Consider the following 27079-nt stretch of genomic DNA (forward strand, 5'->3'; position numbering starts at 1 on the left):
GACAGGGAAAATGTGTCAATAGTAAGTATGGTTTGGTCAAAGGTCCAGCATGTCATGAAATGAGTGAGCGGTACACACCAAGGCCCATGTTAAACTCGACAGGAGTTAGGAATCCGTTTCTGTCTCTGTCCAGACTCTCAAAAACAGACTCCAGCTGTTCTGGGGAGAGAGGTAACTCCCCCTGCAGTCTCTGAGAGGAGAGAAGAGGAGGGGGAGAGAGAGAGGAGATGGGAGAAGAGAAGAGAAGAAGATAGAAGAGGAGGGGTAGAAGCGGGGGAGAGAGAGAGAGAGAGGAGATGGGAGAAGAGGAGAGAAGAAGATAGAAGAGGAGGGGGAGAAGAGGGGGTGAGAGAACAAGAGAGAGAGAAAGAGAGAGAGAGGAGAGGGGAGAGAGGACAGGAGAGAAGAGGGGGAGAGAGAAAGAGAGAGAGGAGAGGAGAGAAGAGGAGAGATTAAAGGTTTAATAAATATAATATTGTGTTTATGTTTAAAGCGTTCTGAATCCACTGGACTCACTAACCTGCATATCTCTCTTGGTGATGAAGCCTTTTCCTTCTTTATCACAGAGAACAAACAGCTCTTTGGCCTTCCCCATGGTCTCTGGCTGCACCATCCCAGACACCCCTTCCTTGAAGCTAGGTGACCCCCCATGGCCGCGCACCCCTACCCCCCTGCCACCCGGCCTGAGACTGCCACATCCACCTGGCGTTGACAAGATCCGCTGTCTGCGGCTGCATGGGGATGCAGTTCCGCTTCCCTCACCTATCAGCACCTCCCCGTCCTTCAACCAGCTAGACATCACTGAGAGATGGATGGAGAGGAGGGGTGCGGGAGGGAGAGATGGATGGAGAGGAGGGGGGCGGGGGGGAGAGATGGATGGAGAGGAGGGGGGCGGGGGGGAGAGATGGATGGAGAGGAGGGGGGCGGGGGGAGAGATGGATGGAGAGGAGGGGGGCGGGGTGGAGAGATGGATGGAGAGGAGGGGGGTGGGGTGGAGAGATGGATGGAGAGGAGGGGGGCGGGGCAGTGGGAGACAGAGAGAGGAAGGGTGAGAAGGAGACAAGGCGAGAGAGAGATGTTACGCTTCATATGGTGTCTAATCTATTAAAAACAACAGTCTCAACAAGTCATGTGATGTCAGTCAATCATCTATTCATTATCCCACACAGCAACAACAAAAAACTGCTAGATGAACTTTGTAGCAATTCAATTGTTCTGTTTATATAAATTATTAGATTCACTTTCTAGTAATTATATTGTTGAGTTTATATAAATTATTAGATTCACTTTCTAGTAATTATATTGTTGAGTTTATATAAATTATTAGATTCACTTTCTAGTAATTATATTGTTGAGTTTATATAAGCAGCTATGAAATTTCTAGTAATTATATTGTAGTGTTTATATAAACTGCTAGATGATCTTCCTAGTAATTATATTGTAGTGTTTATATAAGCTGCTAGATGATCTTCCTAGTAATTATATTGTTGTTTATATAAATTGTTAGATTAACTTTCTAGTAATTATATTGTAGTGTTTATTTTAGTTGTTTAGAAAAGAAAAAAAAAGACAGAAACTGGTAACACAGCTCAGTTACACAACCACCTCTCACTAATCTCCTTCAAGCTTTCCTTTTGTGTGTGTATCATGTCTTCTCTTTTAAGTGTTTACTAAGAATCCTGTCAGGTCAGGATCCTGCGGCAGCTCTGTTTACATTAACTGAAGGGTAGCCGACCTGGCCATGCAGATACTCCCTTGTTAAACATTACAGTACAGACCACACATAGTAAAAGTGTTTGTGTCTTGAGCTACTTCAACAGGTGCTAGTCATGTCATGGGTCCGTATTCATAAAAGTGTCTCAGTGTAGCAGTAGCTGGTCTTAGGATCAATGATTGAAGTGGATTTAACAAGTGACATCGATAAGGGGTTATAGCTTTCACCTGGATTCACCTGGTCAGTCTGTGTCATGAAAAGAGCAGGTGTTCTTAATGTTTTGTATATTCAATGTGATGGAATAAGTATATATGCATATATATAATCTATGTTTTCTTGGTGTTACAGTCTGAATTCAAAAAAATTGATTTTTTTTTTAATTGAAAAAATCTTCACCCGTCTACACACAATACACCATAATGACAAAGTGAAAACATGTTTTTAAGGAATTTTTGCTCATTTATTGTAAATTAAATACATAAATATCTAATTTACATAAGTATTCACATCCGGGAGTCAATACTGTAGAAGCACATCCAACTTTGCGGCAACAGTTTGGGGAAGACCATCTCCTGTTTCAGCTTGACGATGCCGCCGTGCACTAATCGAGGTCCATACGGAAATGGTTTGTCGAGATCGGTGTGGAAGAACTTGACTGGCCTGCACTGAGCCCTGACCTCAACCCCATTGAACACCTTTGGGATGAATTGGAACGAATTGGCCATTTTCGTGAACGGGGTAGTGTACCTAATAAACTGTCCGCTCACTGAACATCTATACACTGAGTGTACAAGAATTACAAACACCGGCTCTTTCCAGGACATAGAATGACCAGGTGAAAGCTAAGATCCCTGATTGTTAAATCCACTTTAAAAATCGGTGTAGATGAAGGGGAAGAAACAGGTTAAAGAAATATTTTTAAGCCTTGAGACAACTGAGACATGGATTGTGTATGTGTGCCATTCAGAGGGTGAATGGGCAAAACAAAAGATTGAAGTGACTTTGAACGGGGTATGGTAGTAGTTTTGTATCAAGAATGGTCCACCATCCAAAGGACATCCAGCCAACTGTGGGAAGCATTTTGAATCAACATGGACCAGCATCCCTGTGGAACGCTTCCGACACCTTGTAGAGTCCACATGGGTCGGCATCCCTGTGGAACGCTTTCAACACCTTGTAGAGTCCACATGGGCCAGCATCCCTGTGGAACGCTTCCGACACCTTGTGGAGTCCACATGGGCCAGCATCCCTGTGGAACGCTTCCGACACCTTGTAGAGTCAACATGGGCCGGCATCCCTGTGGAACGCTTCCGACACCTTGTAGAGTCAACATGGGCCAGCATCCCTGTGGAACGCTTTCAACACCTTGTAGAGTCAACATGGGCCAGCATCCCTGTGGAACGCTTTCGACACCTTGTAGAGTCAACATGGGCCAGCATCCCTGTGGAACGCTTCCGACACCTTGTAGAGTCAACATGGGCCAGCATCCCTGTGGAACGCTTCCGACACCTTGTAGAGTCCATGTCCTGACGAACTGAGGCTGTTCTGAGGGCAAAGGGTGGGCGCAACTCAATATTAGGAAGGTGTTCATAATGTTTTGTACACTCGTGTAACGGATGTGAAACGGCTAGCTTAGTTAGCGGTGGTGCTAGTGTAACGGATGTGAAACGGCTAGCTTAGTTAGCGGTGGTGCAGCGCTAAATAGCGTTTCAATCGGTGACGTCACTTGCTCTGAGACCTTGAAGTAGTGGTTCCCCTTTGCTCTGCAAGGGCCGCGGCTTTTGTGGAGCGATGGGTAACGATACTGCGTGGGTGACTGTTGTTGATGTGTGCAGAGGGTCCCTGGTTCGAGCCCGGGTATGGGCGAGGGGACGGTCTAAAGTTATACTGTTACACTCGCAAAATGACTTGTTGACTGTTCTAATGATGTAACCAGTTTATAGTAGCACAGCTCCTCAGGCCTTATTGCTTAAGTAACCCATTTGTAAATTGTGTAACCCAAACATGATCATTGACTTTTAATTTCTTAGGCTAAGGCTACGCCTAGAACACTACGCCTAGAACACTACGCCTAGAACACAACTCCTAGAACACTATGCCTAGAACACAACCATTCAAAAGTATCCTTGTCTCCTACATTGAACCACTAGTGTATAATGTCATGTGTGTGTGTACTGTGTGTGTGTACTGTGTGTGTGTGTGTGTGTGTGTGTACTGTGTGTGTGTGTGTGTGTGTGTGTGTGTGTGTGTGTGTGTGTGTGTGTGTGTGTGTGTGTGTGTACTGTGTAACCTCCGTCCTGCAGAAGTGAAGCACCCATCTGCTCCATGTGTTATCAAACAGTAAACAGCCCAAGGGACATTGCGATGGCATTTCCAGAGAAACAAATAAATTGGTTCACTATCAGGTTACAGCTTGACCTTTAGCGGGGGAAAGTAGTGAAGGAGAGCTCGGGAAGAAGGACAGACTATTAGGATGCCCCCCCTTTAATATATCTGTGCTTTGAGCTTTTCCTGGGATTTATTAGTGGAACAAGAGAATAGTCCCCCCCAAAAAACTGAACCATCTGTCACTCCTGCAGACGAGAGCTGAAACGATGAAAGCATTTGGTTTTCTAATAGTACCTGAACCCAGGTCGGCCACTGAGCACCAGGATATAAATAATACTCACCAGGATGGTGTCATGTGATGATAACCCTTGTCTGTCTATGTGTCTGTCTGTCTATGTGTCTGTCTGTCTGTCTGTCTGTCTGTCTGTCTGACAGACAGACAATCTGTCTGTGTCTGTCTGTCTATGTGTCTGTCTGTCTGTCTATGTGTCTGTCTGTCTGTCTATGTGTCTGTCTGCCTGTCTATGTGTCTGTCTGTCTGTCTGTCTCTGTCTATGTGTCTGTCTGTCTGTCTATGTGTCTGTCTGTCTGTCTATGTGTCTGTCTGTCTGTCTGTCTATGTGTCTGTCTGTCTGTCTATGTGTCTGTCTATGTGTCTATGTGTCTATGTGTCTGTCTGTCTGTCTGTCTATGTGTCTGTCTGTCTGTCTGTCTGTCTGTCTGTCTGTCTGTCTGTCTGTGTCTGTCTGTCTGTCTATGTGTCTGTCTGTCTGTCTGTCTGTCTGTCTGTCTGTCTGTCTGTCTGTCTGTCTATGTGTCTGTCTGTCTGTCTATGTGTCTGTCTATGTGTCTATGTGTCTATGTGTCTGTCTGTCTGTCTATGTGTCTGTCTATGTGTCTGTCTGTCTGTCTGTCTGTCTGTCTGTCTGTCTGTCTGTCTGTCTGTCTGTCTGTCTGTCTGTCTGTCTGTCTGTCTGTCTGTGTGTTTTCCAGGGGAAAGGGGAAAGGGACATGCAAATGAAGCATTTGCAGTGGTTTTGCATTGACATAACCATTACGATTGCCTGCAATTATTATGTGGTAGAGAGATATGGTAGAATTAATGGAATCAGAATATATATATATATATATATATATATATTAGGAGACCAATAGACCTAGGCATCAAGGAGTATACAGTGATTTAGTGATTTCAGACAAAACTTATTCAAATTAAACTATTTATTTTCCGACTTGAAAAAAATAGTTTATTTTTATTTTTAATTCTATATAATATATAATTCAAAGTTACCCTATTAGATAGATGATGAGAGGAGGCGATAGGTGGGAAATAGTTTAATATTTTTAACTCTATATAATATATAATTCAAAGTTACCCTATTAGATACAATTCCACCAAAAACAGTGTGTTGTTTACCATTTACCAGATAAAGTGGTATGATACTGCTGAGAGAATATAACATGCATCTCAAAAAACATGTGTAAAGATAATACCATAATATGCACACCATATTAACACCTTATTCTGAGCACATTGAGAGATATTTGATGATACCACATGAAGTATTTGGAAATATATAAAAACGACTAAAAACATGAACCATATAAATTACAAAAAAAAAATGTGTTTAATGAAATATATAAACTACTAAAAGATGAAAAATATAAACTACTAAAAGATGAAAAATATAAACTACTAAAAGATGAAATATATAAACTACTAAAAGATGAAATATATAAACTACTAAAAGATGAAAAATATAAACTACTAAAAGATGAAATATATAAACTACTAAAACATGAAATATATAAACTCCTAAAAACAAGAACCAACAACAACTCTCTGCCATGAATAACACCAGCCAGGGTCAGATAAGTGTCTCACTGTATGGATGGAAGATCTATAGAAGTACATGTAAACTAACTGTACTAAAACCATATACAACGTTAATAAAAACAACTTTACTAAAATACCACCTTTAGAATGTAGATGGCTTTGTTAAAGACTTTGTATTGCTCATTCATAAATAAGAATAACGTAAGAATAAAATACATATTTATAATTCAGTTTGTTTCTTAAATCCAAAACTGAAGTGTTCCACCTCAAGCCGTAGTTAATGAATAACTACAGAAAGCAATGTACAGTAAGTAGTTAGGGAAACCTGATCCACTGTGAAGCTATGTATTATTAAAAAGCTGAACAGTAGGCGTATAAGTTCATTATCACATCAACTAAAAAAAAAAACATTTCTATTATGACCCTGCCAGTGCAGAATTTAATATGTAATACTCGTAAGATACTCGTTTTGAAGCGTCCGACTCACCTCTCCGATACTTGTCCCAGGTGTCAACCTCCTGTGTGTTCACCCGGGGGACTTTAAACTTTCCCTGCAAGTCACAGGAGGGCGCATTGGAACCTGTTGGTGTTACCGTAAAGTTCCGTGAAGCACAGACGAAAGAGGAAGCGAGACATCCCACTCCCTCGTGTTTTCTTGTTTCAATGGAAGATAATCAACTAAGTAGACCAGAACCAGCTGCAATCGAATTGGCGTCTATGGGAGAGCCACCCATTTAAGTAGACAGGAACTGACCATTTTTTCTTCTCTAAATGTTCATTTATCCGCAATCTTTGGTGTAGATAAGTAAACATGAGGTACGCGATAGGACTATGGATATTTCATCAATTAGGAGGTACTCACCTCCTGCGACCTCTCTCCTCCGTCCTCACTCTCTCGCCTCCTTTTGTAAAGGGTCAAATGGAGAGAATGTGGATGGAATTGCGCTCGTTTGAAATGAGACGGCACTATTCCACTCGTGCGTCATTAGGCAAATGACGTATACAAGGGTGGATTCCCTCCAAAATATTTGTAATACATTTTAAAGCTACAACAATAAGTAGCATGATGTTTCTTAAACGTGTGGATGGTTTTCTCTTCCAACAATAGAACAGCTGATTCAAATGGGGTTCACCAAAAGGTGGCTATCAAGGAGGGAGGAGGACCTTACTGAGTTTGCCTACTAAGGAATGTAATATAGCTCTGTGATTGACACGCTCCTCGACCAATTATAGGTTTCCGGGTCACGGAGGAGAGAGGGTCACGGCTAGGGATACCGAATTTGTCAAAGTGACGTTATAGTCCGGTCTTTTCCAGGTGCGCCGATACTGTAGAGTTGTCTCAGGAATAGTATTTTACTAGCCTGAAAGCTTTTGAAGACCATCTGAAGCATTATAAACAGGAAACAAGGACCACATTTGTGGTAAACAAAAAGGATAATGCGTCTGGACAGAAGGGTGAATTCGAATTCATTCAAGGAGCGTTATTAATCTAGGTCGTTAGCAGTGGAGGCTCCTCAGAGGAGGACTTCAGTGATTTATCATAAAAATAAAAATACTAAAACATTTAAAAGTCATAATTTTTTGATAAATATATACAAAATATTCACATCACCAAATAACTGATTAAAACACATTATTTTGCAGTGAAGGTCTACCGTAGCCTCAACAGCACTCTGTAGGGTAGCATCATGGTGTAGCCGGAGGACAGCTAGCTTCCGTCCTTCTCTGGGAACATTGACCTCAATACAAAACCTAGGAGGCTCATGGTTCTCACACCCTTCCATAGACGTACACAGTAATTGTGCCAACTTCCAGAGGATGTCCTCCAACCTATCAGAGCTCTTGCAGCATGAACTGACATCTTGTCCACCCAATCAAAGGATCCGATAATGAATCTAGTACTGAAAGCATAAACTACAGCTAGCTAGCACTGCATTACATAAAATGTGGTGAGTAGTTGACTCAAAGAGAGAGAAAGACAATGGTAGAACAGATTTTAACAAATACATTTCTTCAAAAATGAAGGAGGAGCGAGAGAGAGAGAGAGAGAGAGCTTGATTTCGTTGGTATTTTTCACTTCCACTTACTTATCTAGCAAATGCAGCTAGCTAGTTTAGCCTACTCAAACACCCTGCTCAAACAAAGGGATGCTATGTTAGCTAGCTGGCTATAACAGAGGGATGCTATGTTAGCTAGCTGGCTATAACAGAGGGATGCTATGTTAGCTAGCTGGCTATAACAGAGGGATGCTATGTTAGTTAGCTGGCTATAACAGAGGGATGCTATGTTAGCTAGCTGGCTATAACAGAGGGATGCTATGTTAGCCAACTGTCTGTGACTCTCCAACATGGGAACTCTTCCAAGTCGTGGTAAACTTTTGGTTTTATAAAATGTATTGCCACCGGGACCCACCCGTGAAACTGCTAAACTGATTACTACACTGTAAGGCATCATTACTATGTTGACTATGACGTTACTTTAGCTAATATGGTGAGCTAGCTGCGGTCATGATATGAAGGTTTAGCTTGGAAAGGTTTTTGTCGCCTGGTCTCAGACAGCTGATGTGTTGTACATTGAAGTCCACAAGCAAAGTGGAGGGAAAAGATGAGAGGGGGGGAGCGCGTTGATGCGAGAAGGAATACAACGTTCTGTTTGTATGGGGCGGCAGGGTAGCCTAGTGGTTAAAGCGTTGGACTAGTAACCGAAAGGTTGCAAGTTCAAATCCCCAAGCTGATAAGGTACAAATCTGCCATTCTTCCCCTGAACAGGCAGTTAACAGCCCATACAACATGCTGTTTGTATGGGCTGGCAGGGTGGACTAGTAACCAAAAGGTTGCAAGTTCAAATCCCCAAGCTGGCAATCTGCCGTTCTGCCCCTGAACAAACTGTTCTGCCCCACTGTTCCTAGGCCGTCATTGAAAATAAGAATTTGTTCTTAACTGACTGCCTAGTTAAAAAATAAATAAAAAATGTGTCTATGAAAGTCAACTGTTTGCTGTTTGTATGGGCTGGCAGGGTGGACTAGTAACCAAAAGGTTGCAAGTTCAAATCCCCAAGCTGGCAATCTGCCGTTCTGCCCCTGAACAAACTGTTCTGCCCCACTGTTCCTAGGCCGTCATTGAAAATAAGAATTTGTTCTTAACTGACTTAACTGCCTAGTTAAAAAATAAATAAAAAATGTGTCTATGAAAGTCAACTGTTTGCGTGTGATTAACTCCGACTGATTTTGTTGAAAAACAATTCTTAAATTGAAGCAAACGGAACGAAACGTGGGATAAACATACCTTTATTTATTTGTCCAATAGAAACTTTAGTTGGCAAATGTTGGACTATTGATTTCATCGTGTGCAAAGCGGTATTGATGTTGTCACATATTGTCCCCACAAATCTTTCTCTCGACCTGTGTGAAACTACGTAGAATTCATAGTCTGGGTTATAGCAACCTCATGATGGGTATAGGGGAAATTAGAGTATCATGTAGTAGCTTAAACCAATCGATGTTACATTGAACTGGGTGAATGGAATATGAAACTCAAATATGTTCCTTATGATGGAACCCCCTTCCCGGTGGTCGGTAGGAGAACCAAGATAAACATGCGAGTGATAAGAAGAGGGAAACACAAATGGTAAGTTAGTTAATGTTTACAACGATGCACAATAAAGGTATTTGTATTTATGAAGGATCCCCGTTAGTTCCTGCCAAGGCAGCAGCTACTCTTCCTGGGGTTTATTATGGATCCCCATTAGTTCCTGCCAAGGCAGCAGCTACTCTTCCTGGGGTTTATTATGGATCCCCATTAGTTCCTGCCAAGGCAGCAGCTACTCTTCCTGGGGTTTATTATGGATCCCCATTAGTTCCTGCTGCCAAGGCGGCAGCTACTCTTCCTGGGGTTTATTATGGATCCCCATTAGTTCCTGCCAAGGCAGCAGCTACTCTTCCTGGGGTTTATTATGGATCCCCATTAGTTCCTGCTGCCAAGGCGGCAGCTACTCTTCCTGGGGTTTATTATGGATCCCCATTAGTTCCTGCCAAGGCAGCAGCTACTCTTCCTGGGGTTTATTATGGATCCCCATTAGTTCCTGCCAAGGCAGCAGCTACTCTTCCTGGGGTTTATTAGGGATCCCCATTAGTTCCTGCCAAGGCAGCAGCTACTCTTCCTGGGGTTTATTATGGATCCCCATTAGTTCCTGCCAAGGCAGCAGCTACTCTTCCTGGGGTTTATTATGGATCCCCATTAGTTCCTGCTGCCAAGGCGGCAGCTACTCTTCCTGGGGTTTATTATGGATCCCCATTAGTTCCTGCCAAGGCAGCAGCTACTCTTCCTGGGGTTTATTATGGATCCCCATTAGTTCCTGCTGCCAAGGCGGCAGCTACTCTTCCTGGGGTTTATTATGGATCCCCATTAGTTCCTGCCAAGGCAGCAGCTACTCTTCCTGGGGTTTATTATGGATCCCCATTAGTTCCTGCCAAGGCAGCAGCTACTCTTCCTGGGGTTTATTAGGGATCCCCATTAGTTCCTGCCAAGGCAGCAGCTACTCTTCCTGGGGTTTATTATGGATCCCCATTAGTTCCTGCTGCCAAGGCGGCAGCTACTCTTCCTGGGGTTTATTATGGATCCCCATTAGTTCCTGCCAAGGCAGCAGCTACTCTTCCTGGGGTTTATTATGGATCCCCATTAGTTCCTGTCAAGGCAGCAGCTACTCTTCCTGGGGTCCAGCAACATTAATAAGGAAGTTATATACCATTTAAAATATAACAAGACATTACATTTCATCTCACTTTACCCAACACATTTAGTGTGTTCCCTCAGGCCACTAATCCACTATCACATATTTAAAAGATCCATGTGTGTGTGTGTGTGTGTGTGTGTGTGTGTGTGTGTGTGTGTGTGTGTGTCTCTTCAAAGTCCCCGCTGTTCCATACGGTGTTTTTTCATCTGTTTTTTAAAATCTGATTCTACTGCTTGAATCAATGACCTGATGTTAAGAAGGCAGAGCAGCCTATACCTCCTGGACTAGTAGCCTATAGCCCCTTGACTAGTTACCTATACCCCCTGGACTAGTAGTCTATACCTCCTGGACTAGTAGTCTATACCCCCTGGACTAGTAACCTATACCCCCTGGACTAGTAGCCTATACCCCCTGGACTAGTAGCCTATACCCCCTGGATTAGTAGTCTATACCCCCTGGACTAGTAGCCTATACCCCCTGGACTAGTTACCTATACCCCCTGGACAAGTAGCCTATACCCCCTGGACTAGTTACCTATACCCACTGGACAAGTAGCCTATACCCCCTGGACTAGTTACCTATACCCTCTGGACAAGTAGCTTATACCCCCTGGACTAGTTACCTATAACCCCTGGACTAGTAGTCTATACCCCCTGGACTAGTAACCTATACCTGCTGGTCTAGTAGCCTATAGCCCCCTGGACTAGTAGCCTATACCCCCTGGACTAGTAGCCTATACCGCCTGGACTAGTAACCTATACCCCCTGGACTAGTAGTCTATACCCCCTGGACTAGTAACCTATACCCCCTGGACTAGTAGCCTATAGCCCCCTGGACTAGTAGTCTATACCCCCTGGACTAGTAGCCTATACCCCCTGGACTAGTAGTCTATACCCCCTGGACTAGTGACCTATACCCCCTGGACTAGTAACCTATACCTCCTGGACTAGTAGCCTATACCCCCTGGACTAGTAGCCTATACCCCCTGGACTAGTAGCTTATACCCCCTGGACTAGTAGCCTATATGCACCCACTAGTAGCCTATAGCCCCTGGACTAGTAGCCTATTCCCCCTGGACTAGTAGTCTATTCCCCCTGGACTAGTAGCCTATACCCCCTGGACTAGTAGCCTATACCCCCTGGACTAGTAGTCTATTCCCCCTGGACTAGTAGCCTATACCCCCTGGACTAGTAGCCTATACCCCCTGGACTAGTAGTCTATACCCCTGGACTAGTAGTCTATACCCCTGGACTAGTAACCTATACCCCCTGGACTACTAGACTATACCCCCTGGATTAGTAGCCTATACCCCCTGGACTCGTAGCCTATAGCCCCCGGACTAGTAGCCTATACCCCCTGGACTCGTAGCCTATAGCCCCTGGACTAGTAGCCTATACCCCCTGGACCAGTTACCTATACCCTCTGGACAAGTAGCTTATACCCCCTGGACTAGTTACCTATACCCCCTGGACTAGTAGTCTATACCCCCTGGACTAGTAACCTATACCTGCTGGTCTAGTAGCCTATAGCCCCCTGGACTAGTAACCTATACCCCCTGGACTAGTAGCCTATACCCCCTGGACTAGTAGCCTATACCGCCTGGACTAGTAACCTATACCCCCTGGACTAGTAGTCTATACCCCCTGGACTAGTAACCTATACCCCCTGGACTAGTAGCCTATAGCCCCCTGGACTAGTAGTCTATACCCCCTGGACTAGTAGCCTATACCCCCTGGACTAGTAGTCTATACCCCCTGGACTAGTGACCTATACCCCCTGGACTAGTAACCTATACCTCCTGGACTAGTAGCCTATACCCCCTGGACTAGTAGCCTATACCCCCTGGACTAGTAGCTTATACCCCCTGGACTAGTAGCCTATATGCACCCACTAGTAGCCTATAGCCCCTGGACTAGTAGCCTATTCCCCCTGGACTAGTAGTCTATTCCCCCTGGACTAGTAGCCTATACCCCCTGGACTAGTAGCCTATACCCCCTAGTAGTCTATTCCCCCTGGACTAGTAGCCTATACCCCCTGGACTAGTAGCCTATACCCCCCCCCTGGACTAGTAGCCTATACCCCCTGGACTAGTAGCCTATACCCCCTGGACTAGTAGCCTATACCCCCTGGACTAGTAGTCTATACCCCTGGACTAGTAGTCTATACCCCTGGACTAGTAACCTATACCCCCTGGACTACTAGACTATACCCCCTGGATTAGTAGCCTATACCCCCTGGACTCGTAGCCTATAGCCCCCGGACTAGTAGCCTATACCCCCTGGACTCGTAGCCTATAGCCCCTGGACTAGTAGCCTATACCCCCTGGACCAGTAGCCTATACCCCCTGGACTAGTAGCCTATACCCCCTGGACTAGTAGCCTATACCCCCTGGACTAGTAGTCTATACCCCTGGACTAGTAGTCTATACCCCTGGACTAGTAACCTATACCCCCTGGACTACTAGACTATACCCCCTGGATTAGTAGCCTATACCCCCTGGACTCGTAGCCTATAGCCCCCGGACTAGTAGCCTATACCCCCTGGACTCGTAGCCTATAGCCCCTGGACTAGTAGCCTATACCCCCTGGACCAGTAGCCTATACCCCCTGGACTAGTAGCTTATACCCCCTGGACTAGTAGCCTATATGCACCCACTAGTAGCCTATAGCCCCTGGACTAGTAGCCTATTCCCCCTGGACTAGTAGTCTATTCCCCCTGGACTAGTAGCCTATACCCCCTGGACTAGTAGCCTATACCCCCTGGACTAGTAGCCTATACCCCCTGGACTAGTAGTCTATACCCTCTGGACTAGTAGTCTATACCCCCTGGACTAGTAGTCTATACCCCCTGGACTAGTAACCTATACCCCCTGGACTAGTAGCCTATACCCCCTGGACTAGTAGTCTATACCCCCTGGACTAGTAGTCTATACCCCCTGGACTAGTAACCTATACCCCCTGGACTAGTAGTCTATACCCCCTGGACTAGTAACCTATACCCCCTGGACTAGTAGCCTATACCCCCTGGACTAGTAGTCTATACCTCCTGGACTAGTAGCCTATACCCCCTGGACTAGTAGTCTATACCTCCTGGACTAGTAGTCTATACCCCCTGGACTAGTAGTCTATACCCCCTGGACTAGTAGTCTATACCCCCTGGACTAGTAGTCTATTCCCCCTGGACTAGTAGCCTATACCCCCTGGACTAGTAGCCAAAACAAGGTGAGGTAGAACAGGGTGAGCTAAAACAAGGTAAGATAAAACAAGGAACATCTGTGGGCGTTAACATACTCTTAAATTCTAATTTTCAGAGTAAATAACTCACGGACATGAGAGAAGCTTAAACCAAGTTTATTCGTCCCAAAGGATCGACACAGCTGTAATTCAGAGTCAGACATGGCTTCCCCTGTGGTGGTATTCATACCCCACTTTGGGTGGAGTCTCCTCCTTATCTCTAAACATTGCATCTTTCTTGCTATACAGGGAACTAAGTGATATGATCTTTCAACGGTTTCCCCTCTTATCAGTACTGTCATGATGTTGGCCTGTTGGGGAGGTTTATGACCCCCATAAATACCTTTCCCCTTTTCTCTCTCTCTACTCTATAGAGTTGACTCTTGTAAAGACTTTGTAACATAGAGATTCTGGTAACATCGAAAGGTGGGAAACGGAACCATATTTCGGTAATCCAACCAGTTGAAAATATGCGTTGGTACTCAATGAATATGATCTCAGATCAGTTGTTGTCTGAGACATTACTACTAATGACAGGATGACATAAACTGTATCTTGGAAAGTCGACACATTCTAGTTATCAGATTCACATGGAATTGTTGAGCAATTTAAATGTTTAAATATGAAACTATGAAATGTAATTTTTTGCTTCTTAAATGAGAGAACGGTTTGTCATAGAGAAACTGCTCACTCAGAGGCCCCGCCCAAGTGAACAGACTTTGGTTGTAAACTATGAAACACGCCCTTCTTTCACCACTATATAAACCCGTTGACGAAAATTCAACTTCCTGTTCCAAGGACGTGAGGACTTGCGGTCCCCGTGTTAAAAAGGACAAGATCACCTCCAGAACTAAGCCAACCTCAGCGTGAGCTCTGGGTGAATGACAGGAACCTAACGAAATTAGTATCGAATCTCAACGTGAAGTTGACGGTCAACACGCCGAAAGGATGAATTTCGACTATACCAGGCAGAATATAGCATGAGCTTAAAGTATGGCAACTTGTTATGAACTTTGAACTCTTATTCACTAAAGAAGTGATACCTTCTAGCCGTTGCGTAAGCGCAGCAACTGTTGACGTGGGCTGGGAGAGGACGGACAGAGTATCCATTCTACCATGGTCCAGTTCACCACTAGACATTCTTCAGAGGACCGGAGATACATGCTGGACCACCCAGCCTTCTATCTATGACCAATCTACCGAAGCTCAGATTAAATATTTATTGCATTTTCCTTTTTCAAATGGGCGGTTATTTAGAATGCATAAGATACTGTATTTATGATCGCATAGCTGCCTACGGCCCGATAGAGACACAAAAACTTTTTGCTCCTCAGTCTTCCCGCTCTTTCACTCAAACCCAACCCCCTCTCTTTGTGTAACCAGCTGTCATATCTGTTCCGTCCGCTAGGGACGTTTTCCTTTATTACAATTTGTAATTAAGGTATGATTCATTCTGTGCAGATGTAATTCTGTCTGATTATTTAGATATTTAGTGAATAAATAATTAAACCAAATTTATTTTGCTGATTCAACTTGTTAGCCAGGGTTTGTGAAGATTTACAACCAAGAATTTACAACTTTCAGATGAGACTGAATAACGTGATGATTAAATATTGACTGCTATTGATGTCAAATATTACTAGGTCTTTAAGAGTTTATTCAGAAGATAACAGCTCTATAAATATTATTTTGTGGTGCCCCAACTTTCTAGTTAATTATTTACATGATTAGCTTAATCAGGTAATATTAATTACAGAGAAATTATTTTATAGAATAGCATGTCATATCACTTAATCCGGGCATAGCCAAAGACACGACAGTACTGTCACAAATGATTGTTTTTCCCTGCACTCAGCCCCTCCCCCAAGCTTCATTATGGCTCCACCCCTCAGGTCTCCTTAGTAACTAATGTCCCTGATGATAACAATGTTCAAAGTTCTAAATATACATAACACATCCTAACATACAAAATACATCTAGGACTACACACTAACCAATCAAACAAGGGTTAGGGTTATATCAGCCATTATCATAATACTTATGCCTATCCAAACGTCTCCACAAGTGCATAGGGGGTAGGTCTAACATCCCATCTGCTTTTCAGGAGCAGAGAAAGGAGTGAGAAAATGTATGGGAGTGGAAAGTAAGGGAGGAGAGGAGTGGTGAGGAGACAAAAAAGAGAGGAGAGAAGAAATGGAGAGGGGTGGAAAGGATTGAACTTTATATTAGGAGAGCGAAGGTTCCACCATCGAGAGCATCCTGACTGTTTGCATCACCGCCTGGTACGGCAACTGCTCAGCCTCCGACCGCAAGGCACTACAGAGGGTAGTGCGTACGGCCCAGTACATCACCGGGGGCCAAGCTTCCTGCCGTCCAGGACCTCTATACCAGGCCGGTGTCAAAGGAAGGCACTAAAAATGGTCAAAGACTCCAGTCACCCTAGTCATAGACTGTTCTCTCCGCTACTGAGCGGCACCGGAGCGCCAAGTCTAGGTCCAAGAGGCTTCTAAAGAGCTAATCAAATGGCTACCCTGACTATTTGCCTTTCCCAGGACATAGACATATCTGATATTGGCAGAAAGCTTCAATTCTTGTTAATCTAACTGCCCTCTCCAATTTACAGTAGCTATTACAGTGAATGCTATTGTGTGAGGAGAGTGCACAGTTCTGAATTTAAAAAGTTATTATTAAACCAATAAGGCACATTTGTGCAATCTTGATATAACATTCTGAACATAAATACAATGGTTAATTGGATCAGTCCAAAAAAGTCAAAAAATGACTTTGTATCTCTCATGCTATATTCCCATTGCTAACGTTATAGTTGTTGCTATTCCATTGCTTCAGTTTTATTGCTATAGTTTCTGTAATCTGGTGGCCAGTTAGTGTATGAAAATAAATAAAAATATTTAAATTCTTCCAATCACGGACTGGTAGAGCTGAGACACCAGGTGGGTGCAATAATGGTCAAGTAGAACAGAAAAACAGCAGTACTCAGAACCTCCACACACGGCCCTCTAAATTATACGAGGGCAAAATGACTATGTAATGTTGTGCTCGGTCTCTTTATTGGCGAATTGTAGCCAACAGGTGTTTCTGTGGAAATCAAACACAGTCTTGTAGAATACGACGCTGTGTCAAACACAAACTCTCGTTAGAGTGAACGGGAGTATGACGTACATTTTTACAAAAATCGGTATTCCTTCTACCCACACGAGAAAACGACCCCGTTCCCACTCTAAAGGTTATGGGGAGAAATAAATGCCGAAAATAAAGTCTGTGGTAAACACAGGCTTAGGGTATTTTATACGTTTTGTTCTATGAGAATCTTAATCGGCTAACATTAGTGTTTGTGCATTTTAAAGAATATATGTAATTAAAAAAATAAAATTAAAAAACACAAAGGCTTCATAATTCATTAAGGTAACGTTAACTGACTGCTATTATCTCATAGAACAAAACAAAACGTATACGATCTCCTAAACCTGTTAACCTCAAGACCTTATTTTTTGTAGACGTTTTAATTCCAAAAATCTCCTATTCTTTTTCCTATTCATCTTGTTACCATGGGGATGGCTGAACGAACGAGAGGGGATTTATTTCCGGGTTTCAGGACGGAAATGGCGTTTCCATGGTATTCGAAGAAAAGCCCGCAAAGCAAACACTGCCTTTGGCTTAAGCTAGCTAATGAACTAGACGACGGTGACGGCTCAATACTTCGTCCAACCCGTAAAAAAAGGTAACATTCATTATACGTTTTTATTTTATAGTAAAAAGCAAACTTCAGCGCCGATGACAGTGTTGAATAATACTGTTCGTTTTTCCCCCTCATAGGCGCATGCTAATTAGCTAGCGAACGTTAGCATGCTTGCTATTTGTTCGGGTCCCTAGCTAATGTTCGTTTTGTAACTCAGTATTGTATTTTACGAACGTTAACGTTACACTACTTATCATTTAAGATTTAACTAGTTAGCTAGCTAATAGTCCGTCTGTAAGAACTGTGAGGTTAACTGCCCAAGTGTTTTGACTCTCGCTAGGCTTGAGTCTGATTCCTAGATCATGTGAACAACAACAACGTTTGATGCTAGTCAGCTAAAATTAGCTTGGCGTAACGTCAGTTTAGAAAGGATGGCAGCCAAGAAACGACAACAGACGGTGAGTGGTGTCTACTACACAGACACCCGCGTGACTACGAAATAATTGCATTAGTCAATAGGATGCCATTTGGCACATCATTTTCTTTAATCTGTAATCCTTACCGTGACCTCTCCTTGGCTGTTTACCTGTGTAACAGGTTTAGTTCACACTACTTTGCGTTAACTAGTTACACAGCGCTTTGGCTCTTGACCAGAAGAACGGGAAGACAGCAGGGATGGTTAGGTTATCTTTAGCTCTGAAATACTATTGTCAAGGCGTTATCATAATTTTAAATCCATATGGCAGAATCCTTGTCCAAACCTAAACCAACCATTTTAAACAACTCTTCACATCTCATTTCAGGGAGGACTAGATAGCTAGATTGGGAAGATCATGATGAAGCTGAAAACCTGTCTTGTATTCTCATCTCAGTGACTCCAGTCCCATCTGTTCAGTTTGGCTACCAGCAGATTTAGGACTGAAGGGCTCTCTGCCTGGATGACAAGCACACAGCCTATGTCCCTGAACACTGGTGAAATTGCACAGGAACGAAGAAGATGGAAGGACCTCTTGAGTTTTTTTTTTTAACAGAACATGAAATTTGACTGTAATTAGGAGTTGAATGAATGTTTTATAATACTAAATGAAGATTTAAAGGCATCTAAACATCAGTGGGTTGTGGAAACCAAAGTAAAGCTGGTTACCAGGCTCAAGGTGGGGAGACGGGTAGCCTGAAGGGCTAGCAACCGGAGGGTCGACGGACTGAAATCCAGAGCCCTATAGTAAGTATGTGGTTTGAGGAGTTAGCGAGGTAACTTTGGTCAACTCTTGAGTTCAACTCAGAATAACCGGTTCCACAAAAGTGGCTCACCTTTTATAGCCAGGTACATTTTAATGTCGGCAACAGGTCCTTCAGTGCTAAACTGCTCCCGGACGGGCTTACTCCATTTATCCTGAATGAAGTGTCTGAGCCACGAGTTGAGGCTCATCTCCTTCATTTGAGGTAGACAATCAATATTAAATATTTTATTAATCAAATAGTTTTGTGTTAAAGATATATTCATGTTAAAATATCTATCACGTTACATATTTAGTAATAACAGAATGCATTTTAAACTTCACGCACAGCACAACTTGCAGATGACTTAATACAATTGTTTTATCGATTGGTGTGGGGAGGATGGGGGGGTGCAAACTAGTCACCTTTCGGCAAAATTAGTGGTTTTGAATCCCAAAATAGGTGACCTACGTGATTCGTGTAGATCCAATGAGAAAGGTTTGGGATGGGGGGGGGGTTGGATCACTACTGGCTATAAGTGAACAAGTGATGCACGTTTGGCGCAATACTGTCTGTATCCAAGACTCAGCCAATCGTTTGCATAACAACAGAATGCAAAGCAGAGGCAACCAATTTACTAGTTACAGCATCAGCGTGCGCTCTGGAAAGACAGCTTGCCAGTTACAGCAGCGTGTCCCCTGAACGATAACGAAGAGGTCTTTTTTTAACCTTTATTTAACTAGGCAAGTCAGTTAAGAACAAAGCATTTTTGTCTGCAGTTTTCGGTTTGGCTATTTGTTTCAAGGTGTATGTGGCGGTTCTAGCTTTTATGCCGCCCTGGGTGAACCCTCCATATCAGCGCCGTGCCGCTCTGAGCGGCTGCCCATGTCGCCCGTACCTAAATCCGCTACTGATTTTGTATTAGTCTATAAATAAATGTCTTTGACAAAATTCGTCATCTCTCCCATGTCTTATTCAACTAGTATTTTTTTTTTTTAAGTGTAAGGATAATAATTCGGTCATAGTTGTTCTGAAATGTTTATTACTTGCCAACATTTCACTCCCTCTGTTTAATATAACACACGCTTATTAATTTCGGTTGCCTATGAAGTTTGTTCTGTAGTAAGTATTTGATTCCATTTGTCACGGAATGTATTTGACTCAAGCCACAAACTTAAGGAAATTAGCCACTATCTTAATTAATGTTTATCCTCTACAGTGTGTGGTTAATTTTCAGATTGAGAGAATTAAGTTAAAATGAAGTGCAGTGAAGTCTAGGCAACCAATAACATTGGATTGCTTTCTTTACATTTACATTTTACATGAGTTCGGTTCAACATGAACCACTTTGTATTTTACACACAGAGACTGAAAGATCGTGTAGATCATATTCTGTGTTGTTTAATTAGTTAAAACCTGCATTTCCTCCTAGCAGGGATTTTTTTTCTGCATGTTTCAGCGCAAAAAAAAAAAAATCACCTTTTTTGGTCCCTCATCTGTTTGCATCCCTGAAAAGGTGCTTGTGCATTGAGAAGCACATCACCACCGACGAGATGAACAATACGTAATAAAATAAGGCATTTCTAAAAGCCTATTTCACACCGTAGCCTGCTGAATTCGTAAGATAACTTTACTTTCGTTTTGGCACAAATAAAAATGTGGCACTGATTCTCCCGCGGATTGATGTCTCAGCGTTATCTCAAATGAAGAGTTCTGTGTTCGACTTAGCAGCACTGATTCTCCCGTGGCTTGACGTTTCAACATTTTGTCCTAATGAAGAGTGCGGTGTTCAACCACGCAAGCGCAGTTATACGTCTGCTAGCGTTAGCAGCAGGCGGACTAGCAATATCCATCGCTGTAGTACGGATGAAGCCTGAGCTGGAATGTGAAGCTGGCTAGCTGTAGCTTTAGTCGTAGTGTCCCCTCGGATAGCTGTCACTACGGAGCAATACAGGCAGCCCAATTCGGCTTTATTTGTTTAACAATTTTTATTTTGATCTGTTTTCAGAGCTGATCTGATTGGTTAAAAGACCAATTACTGGAGAAAAATAAATAAATCATACTTGGTCTGTCTGTAAACGCAGCCGGAGACGGAGAAGCTAGAGACTGTGGACGTGTGAAGTTCATCCCAGCTGTGTGCAGGTGTTTCTGGGCTATGTAGCCAGACTTACCCCCGAGCATGCTCCAGACCAACAACTACTCGCTGGTCCTTCTGGTCCAGCTGGGTCTGCTGACCTATGACCTGTTCGTCAACTCCTTCAGCGAGCTGCTCAGGGCAGCGCCCGTCATCCAGCTAGTGCTGTTCATGTAGGTACATTGTTTTTGTAGTTATTAAAACATTATTATATAAAAATAAAAAACATATTTAATATCTAGTTATTTGACTTTTTGTTAGATGTTCTTACTGGGATTGTAACTGAGTTTTTATAACCTGCGTGTTCCAGTATCCAGGATATAGCCGTCCTGTTCAACGTGATCATCATTCTGCTGATGATGTTCAACACGTACGTGTTCCAGGTCGGCCTGGTCGCTCTGCTACTGGAGAGGTTTAAAGGCTTGCTGGTGCTGTCTGCCATCTACCTCACTCTCAGCATCTCCTTTCACTGCTGGGTAGTGGTACGTGCAGAAACACACACAGAAAATGATTATACAGTAACTGTCAGCAGAAAAAGGGACATTATTCCCACCTGTTGAGTTTTTTTTTAATAACATTTGATCACGTCTGCTATTATTTTGTTTGCTTTTTTAGAACCTGAGATGGCTGGAATCTAATCGTTTCATCTGGACGAACGGCCTGCGTGTCCTCTTCGTCTTCCAGAGGGTTGGTAAGTTCTCCGATGAAAAGAAAGACCCACACACTGGTCTCTTGCCAGCATGACTTAGGTTTATTCAGCCTTGTGTTGAAGCGCCTGTTGAGGCGTAATAAGCGGTCGCTTCTTTTCACGAGACTACTTAGTTAACGTTGCGTTTTTCACGAGACTAATACTAAACAACATGTTGGTTTATTTTTAGTTTGTGAGTCGTGTAACTTGTTGTTCTATTCCACAGCTGCAGTTTTGTATTTCTACGTGTACAAACGGACAGCAGAGTGTCTGGGCGACCCGCGGCTCTATCAGGATTCTGTCTGGCTGAGGGATGCCTTCGCCAGAGCTCGTCAGTGAGAAGGAGGAAATGGAAGGAACAATTACACCCCCCCCCCCCCCCCCCCCCCCAAAATGACTTATTACCAGGCGAGGCCTGCCAGGCTCTGTGGTGACTCACTTGCCTGGGTGAGCCATGTTTGTTAGGCATGAAACTGAAACGGGGAGGGACTTCCCTGGCCTTGTCCAATAAGAAATGGCCATTATTGTTTTCCCGCTTCAAAGCGGTTTGCCCAACTGAAAATGACTCGGGGTTAGGATGCAGCTGACGGAGAAGTGAGAAACAGCAATGGGTTTGTACAGCAGGATGGATCAAGTCAATGTACCACACTACACGAATATGGACTAATGTTGTAACAAGAAGACGAGACACTAAAGGACAATCTGAGGCAGACTTTCCTTCCTTTAAAAAAAATCAGTACATTCATAATGACAGCTATTCATTTAGTGTTTTTACTAAGATGGAATAAATATAGCATCCCAAATTGCACCCTATTCCCTAATATAGTGCACTAAATGGGGAATAGAATGCATTTTGGGATGCACGCCTGGTTCTGTGAACAACAGTGTATAAGAGTTGTTACTGGTTCCGTCTCAGGTGAGAGAGGGGAAGTCCTGGGGCTCGACTTCATCCAGTCTGTGTTGTAGCATCAAGGTCATTTCCTGGTGAGGGCAACGTTTACCGTGAAGGAAGTCTACGCTATAATGCTGATCTTCTGCACTACACATTGAATGAAGCCTCTGGTTCAGTTTGTCCTGTAGATAAGATGTGCGGTTTACAAAGTTGATGGATATTTGTTTTTCAAAGTTCACATTTTCAATCAAACACTTTTTATATCTTTTTTTTATTTTATAAAAAAAAAATGCCGGTTCTCTGTGGATTTTGTTTTCTTAACTCGTCTGAATTGTAAATGGTCAAACCATAAAGGAAGTAACCCCACTTACTATGACGATAACATCATACAGAATAGCTCGCCTAAAATCCAGACCTGTGCTAACATTCCACTCTTGTGTCCATATGACCCTTTTACTCAATACTTTGTTGAAGCACCTTTGGCAGCGATTACAGCCTCGCGTCGTCTTGGGTATGACGCCACAAGCTTGGCACACCTGTATTTGGGGAGTTTCTCCTGTTCTTCTCTGCAGAGTGGAACGTTAGCATGAAACAGATCTGGATTTCAGGCTATAAAATACCGGGCTGATCATCCAGCACCGGGCTAGAGAGTGAGGAATAATATTTTCCCTCCAAAAGATTCATCTGGGTTTTAAGGCACCACTTCTCACAGAATAGCCTCCACAAATAGGTCCCGGTGCTCTGAAATGTAATTCACTCCACCCCCCCGGGCCTTAGAAAGACATCTGTAACCTGTGGTTCTCAGCCTCTTGTGGTCTGTTGAAGGTACAGCCAGTGGCCTTGCAGTTAGGATCTAGGCCTGACCAGTCGCCACTTTACGAATATTACTAGTTACGCTATCACAACAGTCCCAAATAAACTGCAGTCACTGACACACAGGCTTCAATACAATGAGAGATTGTCATTTGGGCATAAGACCCATCGTCTGTCCGGCTCTCCTCCGTGACCCGGAAATAGATAAGTGATCGAGGAGTGTCAAGTCAGTAGGTGAATGTAAAGGTCCCCCCCTCAATAGTATAGTCGTGTCCTTCACAGTGGATTCAAAAACTCTTCTTCTGGAAAGTAAAAATCACGTACCTACGATAAAATGGTATGCTACATATCATTAGATCTAAAATGTCTAGCTTTATTAGTTATTGGACACTTGTAAAAAGTAATTTGCCTGATGAACTTGCGAGTGGAGGAGAGTTTTCATACAAACGCCATGTTTCCTCGTCTCCTCCGAAAGATTATAGTCAGTGGTCTGTTCTTTTGTAGTTGACTGACTCGATTCTAAACCGCTTCCTTTCCTGCCTCTCCTCCCTGATTGGACGGGACACTCGATGAAAGCAATAGGTTAGCAGCGTGAATTGTAAACACAAGTCTACTTTGAAGATGCCTCTGGGTCAGCATACTATGGGGACAGTATCACTAATGCTACAATCCTATTTAAAAAAAAAAAAACCGCAAGTCAATCCAGAAGAATTGTCAAAATTTCACCAGAAAAAAATACTATATGCAGTTTTGTACAAATGGCTTTTTTTTTATTTATTGAAAGGTCACCCCAATCCACAGCCCCCCACAGTGCAATCCAATCCATAACCATCTTGTAGTGGAGCCCATTTCATGTCCTTCTCCTGTTCCACTGGAATGTTCTTCTGTATTAATCTAACAATCTGACACACACACACACACACACACAGAGAAGAAAAGACAAAAACACTATGGTGAATGAGTTAACTTTAAAAAGGTAGATCTAGGGACATGACCATAAGGGTGATGTATGACAGGAACAAAGATTAGAGGCACAACTATGAGATTTGTCACGCAGCTGGCACGTCGCTAGAGAGAGCCGCAATCTCAGTAGCCTACCGGTGTGATACTTGCAGCCTCTTGCGTCACACGCTCTGTTTGTGCCACTGTTTATGATAACGTCATATCACGTGAGTCTCTGTTTTTTGTAAATGGTTCTGATTTGTATTGTTGATTGAGTGTTGCACAAGTCTCCAGACTCAGACATCTTGCCAACTCTTATGGGTCATTGTCAGAATCAGAAAACGTTACATGTCCTCGAAAGAGCCATTCATTTTTTTTGCAGCAATCACAAACAAGGATACCTAGTCAGTTGCACAACAAATGCATTCAACCGAAACCTTTAACCCAACCCTTCTAAATCAGAGAGGTTAGGGAGCTGCCTTTAAAAAAAAAAAATGGCGCCCGGGGAGCAGTTGTTGTTGTTGTTGTTGTTAACGGCCTTACTCAAGGGATGAACAGCAGATCTTTCCGCCTTGCCGGTTTCGGAGATTAAAACCTTTTTTAGGTTCCTGTCCCAACGTTCTAACCGCTAGGCTCCTGCAGCCACATTTTATAGAAGAGTCGCCATGATCACTTCCTTACCCGTCAGACATAGATGCCGACCCACAGTAACAGAAACAGCACTCCGAAGCCCATGAAGAGCGACGCCACCAGGGAGATGAGCAGCTCTTTGAACACGTCTCTGGTGTATTTAGTGGACGTTACCTCGTAGCTGAGAGAAACGTTAAGGTGATAAACAAAACAGGTAACGCTCAGATCAGGTGGTCCGTCCCCCCCCCCCCCCCAAAAAAAAGAAGCCAATTCTGAATTAACTCAGACTAAATGTATTTAATGAGATATTTCAGGTTTTTGTGTTTAGAATGTCACATCTCAGTCAATCCATGTACAGCGCATTTGGAAAGCATTCAGACCCTTTTTTCCCCACGCTTATGTTACAGCCTTAATTCTAAAAGTGGATTCAATAGGCCCCCCCCACCTACACACAATACCCCATTATGACAAAGCAAAAACAGATTCAGTAGTCCCCCCCCCCCCCCACATAAGAAAATATGTAAAAAGGGAACGGGTCTGAATGCGCTGTACACTAAACCTTTAAGCTGGTTTTTATCAATGTTCTTCAATCCTAGAAACACATTAGTACTGGGCTGGAACAGAAGCTTCATACTCAGTGTGCCCCCCCCAGGACAAGGTTTGAAGAACACTGATTCCAGAAACACACTGACGCGACTCATGGCGGCAGTGAGAAAGCCCAAACATTTTTAAAAATTGTGGGGGTTCACATTAACTTACAAACGGTCAAAATAAACCAGTCACTGTGACGATAGACGGCCGTGGAAGGATACACAAAGAACCACGCAGTGAAGAACATCCCGATAGCCAGTAGGACCACAGTGAGGTGGGGGAAGACTGCTGGGTTCACCGGACTGGTGTATCTGGTCATGGCCTCCAGCTCCTGGTGGAAGAACAACAGAGACACATGGAGAGATTCACCTCACTGTGCGTTTCTGCTTTAGGACATCTGGACAATATTCCACATGTATAAATAAAACAAATGTTTTGGGTTGAAAATGACTAGCTACAATACACATCAACCAGCTTATTGACTGACTATCATGACATTTCAATAAGATATAGTCTCCCCTGGAAACGTCTGTGGCTGGATGTTTACTGCTCAGTTATTTAACATAGTTACTGTATTCCCATCAAAACATATTTACTGTTATTCGATGAACTGACAGCTACAAACATAACGTCGAATGACAAGCCAATGTTGGCTAACAAAAAGCTATATCCATTGCAACAACGGAAATGTCTCGCTTCAACCATTTTAATCAATTAACTGTCAGCTTTTCATTAGGACAAATGGCATTACGTAGCTATAAGCAGCATTTCATATTCACGTTATTCTTAGAAAACCGTGCATTAGATACAAATCCCTTACCATTTTGTTGAGTTGTTGCTTGCTTGCTCCTACTGCAGAACCAAAGAGGAAAGAGCCACGTCAGTTCTCCAGAGGTTCTCTAGACAACATAAAAAACACTTGGCCGCCACCTAGCGGGCTGGAGAAAAACACTTTCACTCCAAATCCATAGTTTATTTATTCATTGATTTATTCCCAAACGTATTCCTTTACCTGAAATGATTTTGTGCTAGTGGGATCTAATCTCTCTCTCTCTCTCTCTGTCTCTCTCTCTCTCTCTCTCTCTCTCTCTCTCTGTCTCTCTCTCTCTGTCTCTCTCTCTCTGTCTCTCTCTCTCTCTCTCTCTCTCGGTCTCTCTGTCTCTCTCTCTCTGTCTCTCTCTCTCTGTCTCTCTGTCTCTCTCTCGGTCTCTCTGTCTCTCTCTCTCTGTCTCTCTCTCTCTGTCTCTCTGTCTCTCTCTCTGTCTCTCTCTCTCTCTCTCTCTCTCTCTCTCTCTCTCTGTCTCTCTCTCTCTGTCTCTCTCTGTCTCTCTCTCTCTCTCTCTCTCTCTCTGTCTCTCTCTCTCTGTCTCTCTCTCTCTGTCTCTCTCTCTCTCAATTCAATTCAATTCAATTCAAGGGCTTTATTGGCATGGGAAACATGTGTTAACATTGCCAAAGCAAGTGAGGTAGACAACATACAAAGTGAATATATAAAGTGAAAAACAACAAAAATTAACAGTAGACATTACACATACAGAGGTTTCAAAACAGTAAAGACATTACAAATGACATATTATATATATATATATATATATATATATATATATATATATATATATATATATATATAT

At 43.2% G+C, this 27079-nt stretch overlaps 3 protein-coding genes across 16 annotated transcripts in view; 1 reads left to right on the plus strand and 2 right to left on the minus strand.

Moving 5' to 3' along the window:
* LOC139406330 (calcium release activated channel regulator 2B) overlaps nt 1–6834 on the minus strand; it is a 43452-nt gene extending 36618 nt beyond the window's left edge. For 2 of the 7 annotated variants that reach the window (XM_071148829.1, XM_071148828.1), the window contains exons 1-4: nt 6742–6834; nt 6367–6459; nt 521–801; nt 79–190 (exon numbers count right to left, since the gene is read on the minus strand). In XM_071148829.1, coding sequence (XP_071004930.1) covers nt 79–190; nt 521–799 — 391 coding nt within the window. In that variant the 5' untranslated portion in view covers nt 800–801; nt 6367–6459; nt 6742–6834. Of the gene's footprint in view, nt 1–78; nt 191–520; nt 802–6366 lie in introns of all 7 variants that reach the window. The other 5 variants (XM_071148827.1, XM_071148825.1, XM_071148831.1 and 2 more) reach the window with 3 other exon arrangements.
* A 10621-nt stretch (nt 6835–17455) lies between these two features.
* Nucleotides 17456–22769, plus strand: LOC139407528 (transmembrane protein 138-like). 8 transcript variants are annotated; one of them, XM_071151338.1, is made up of 6 exons: nt 17456–17582; nt 18344–18762; nt 20843–21065; nt 21203–21374; nt 21508–21583; nt 21807–22769. In XM_071151338.1, the coding sequence occupies exons 3-6, from the start codon at nt 20938–20940 to the stop codon at nt 21917–21919; spliced, it is 489 nt and encodes a 162-aa protein (XP_071007439.1). In that variant the 5' UTR covers nt 17456–17582; nt 18344–18762; nt 20843–20937; the 3' UTR covers nt 21920–22769. The 8 variants fall into 8 exon arrangements, with proteins under 8 accessions (XP_071007439.1, XP_071007443.1, XP_071007441.1 ...); XM_071151340.1 differs by having other exon boundaries at nt 17480–17582; nt 18413–18762; XM_071151336.1 differs by having other exon boundaries at nt 17487–17582; nt 20767–21065.
* Nucleotides 22770–24033: 1264 nt separating this feature from the next.
* Nucleotides 24034–26338, minus strand: LOC139407529 (dolichyl-diphosphooligosaccharide--protein glycosyltransferase subunit TMEM258-like). Its single transcript, XM_071151344.1, has 4 exons — nt 26269–26338; nt 25670–25779; nt 24909–25038; nt 24034–24187 (listed from the first exon to the last, which is right to left on the minus strand). Exons 1-3 carry the CDS (start codon nt 26269–26271, stop codon nt 24912–24914), a joined length of 240 nt encoding a protein of 79 aa, XP_071007445.1. The 5' UTR covers nt 26272–26338; the 3' UTR covers nt 24034–24187; nt 24909–24911.
* Nucleotides 26339–27079: the final 741 nt, after the last annotated feature.

Source organism: Oncorhynchus clarkii, chromosome 4 (genome assembly GCF_045791955.1).
Source record: "Oncorhynchus clarkii lewisi isolate Uvic-CL-2024 chromosome 4, UVic_Ocla_1.0, whole genome shotgun sequence".
NCBI lineage: Eukaryota > Metazoa > Chordata > Actinopteri > Salmoniformes > Salmonidae > Oncorhynchus > Oncorhynchus clarkii.

Bases quoted from the DNA above. Each gene is read 5' to 3' on its own strand.
- LOC139407528 (XM_071151338.1), top strand. From the start codon at position 20,938: ATGCTCCAGACCAACAACTACTCGCTGGTCCTTCTGGTCCAGCTGGGT. The intron at 21,375-21,507 runs GTACGTGCAGAA...TTGCTTTTTTAG, and splicing joins CCTTTCACTGCTGGGTAGTG to AACCTGAGATGGCTGGAATC. The intron at 21,584-21,806 runs GTAAGTTCTCCG...TCTATTCCACAG, and splicing joins CTTCGTCTTCCAGAGGGTTG to CTGCAGTTTTGTATTTCTAC.
- LOC139407529 (XM_071151344.1), bottom strand. The intron at 25,039-25,669 runs GTATCCTTCCAC...CGTTTCTCTCAG, and splicing joins TTCACTGCGTGGTTCTTTGT to CTACGAGGTAACGTCCACTA.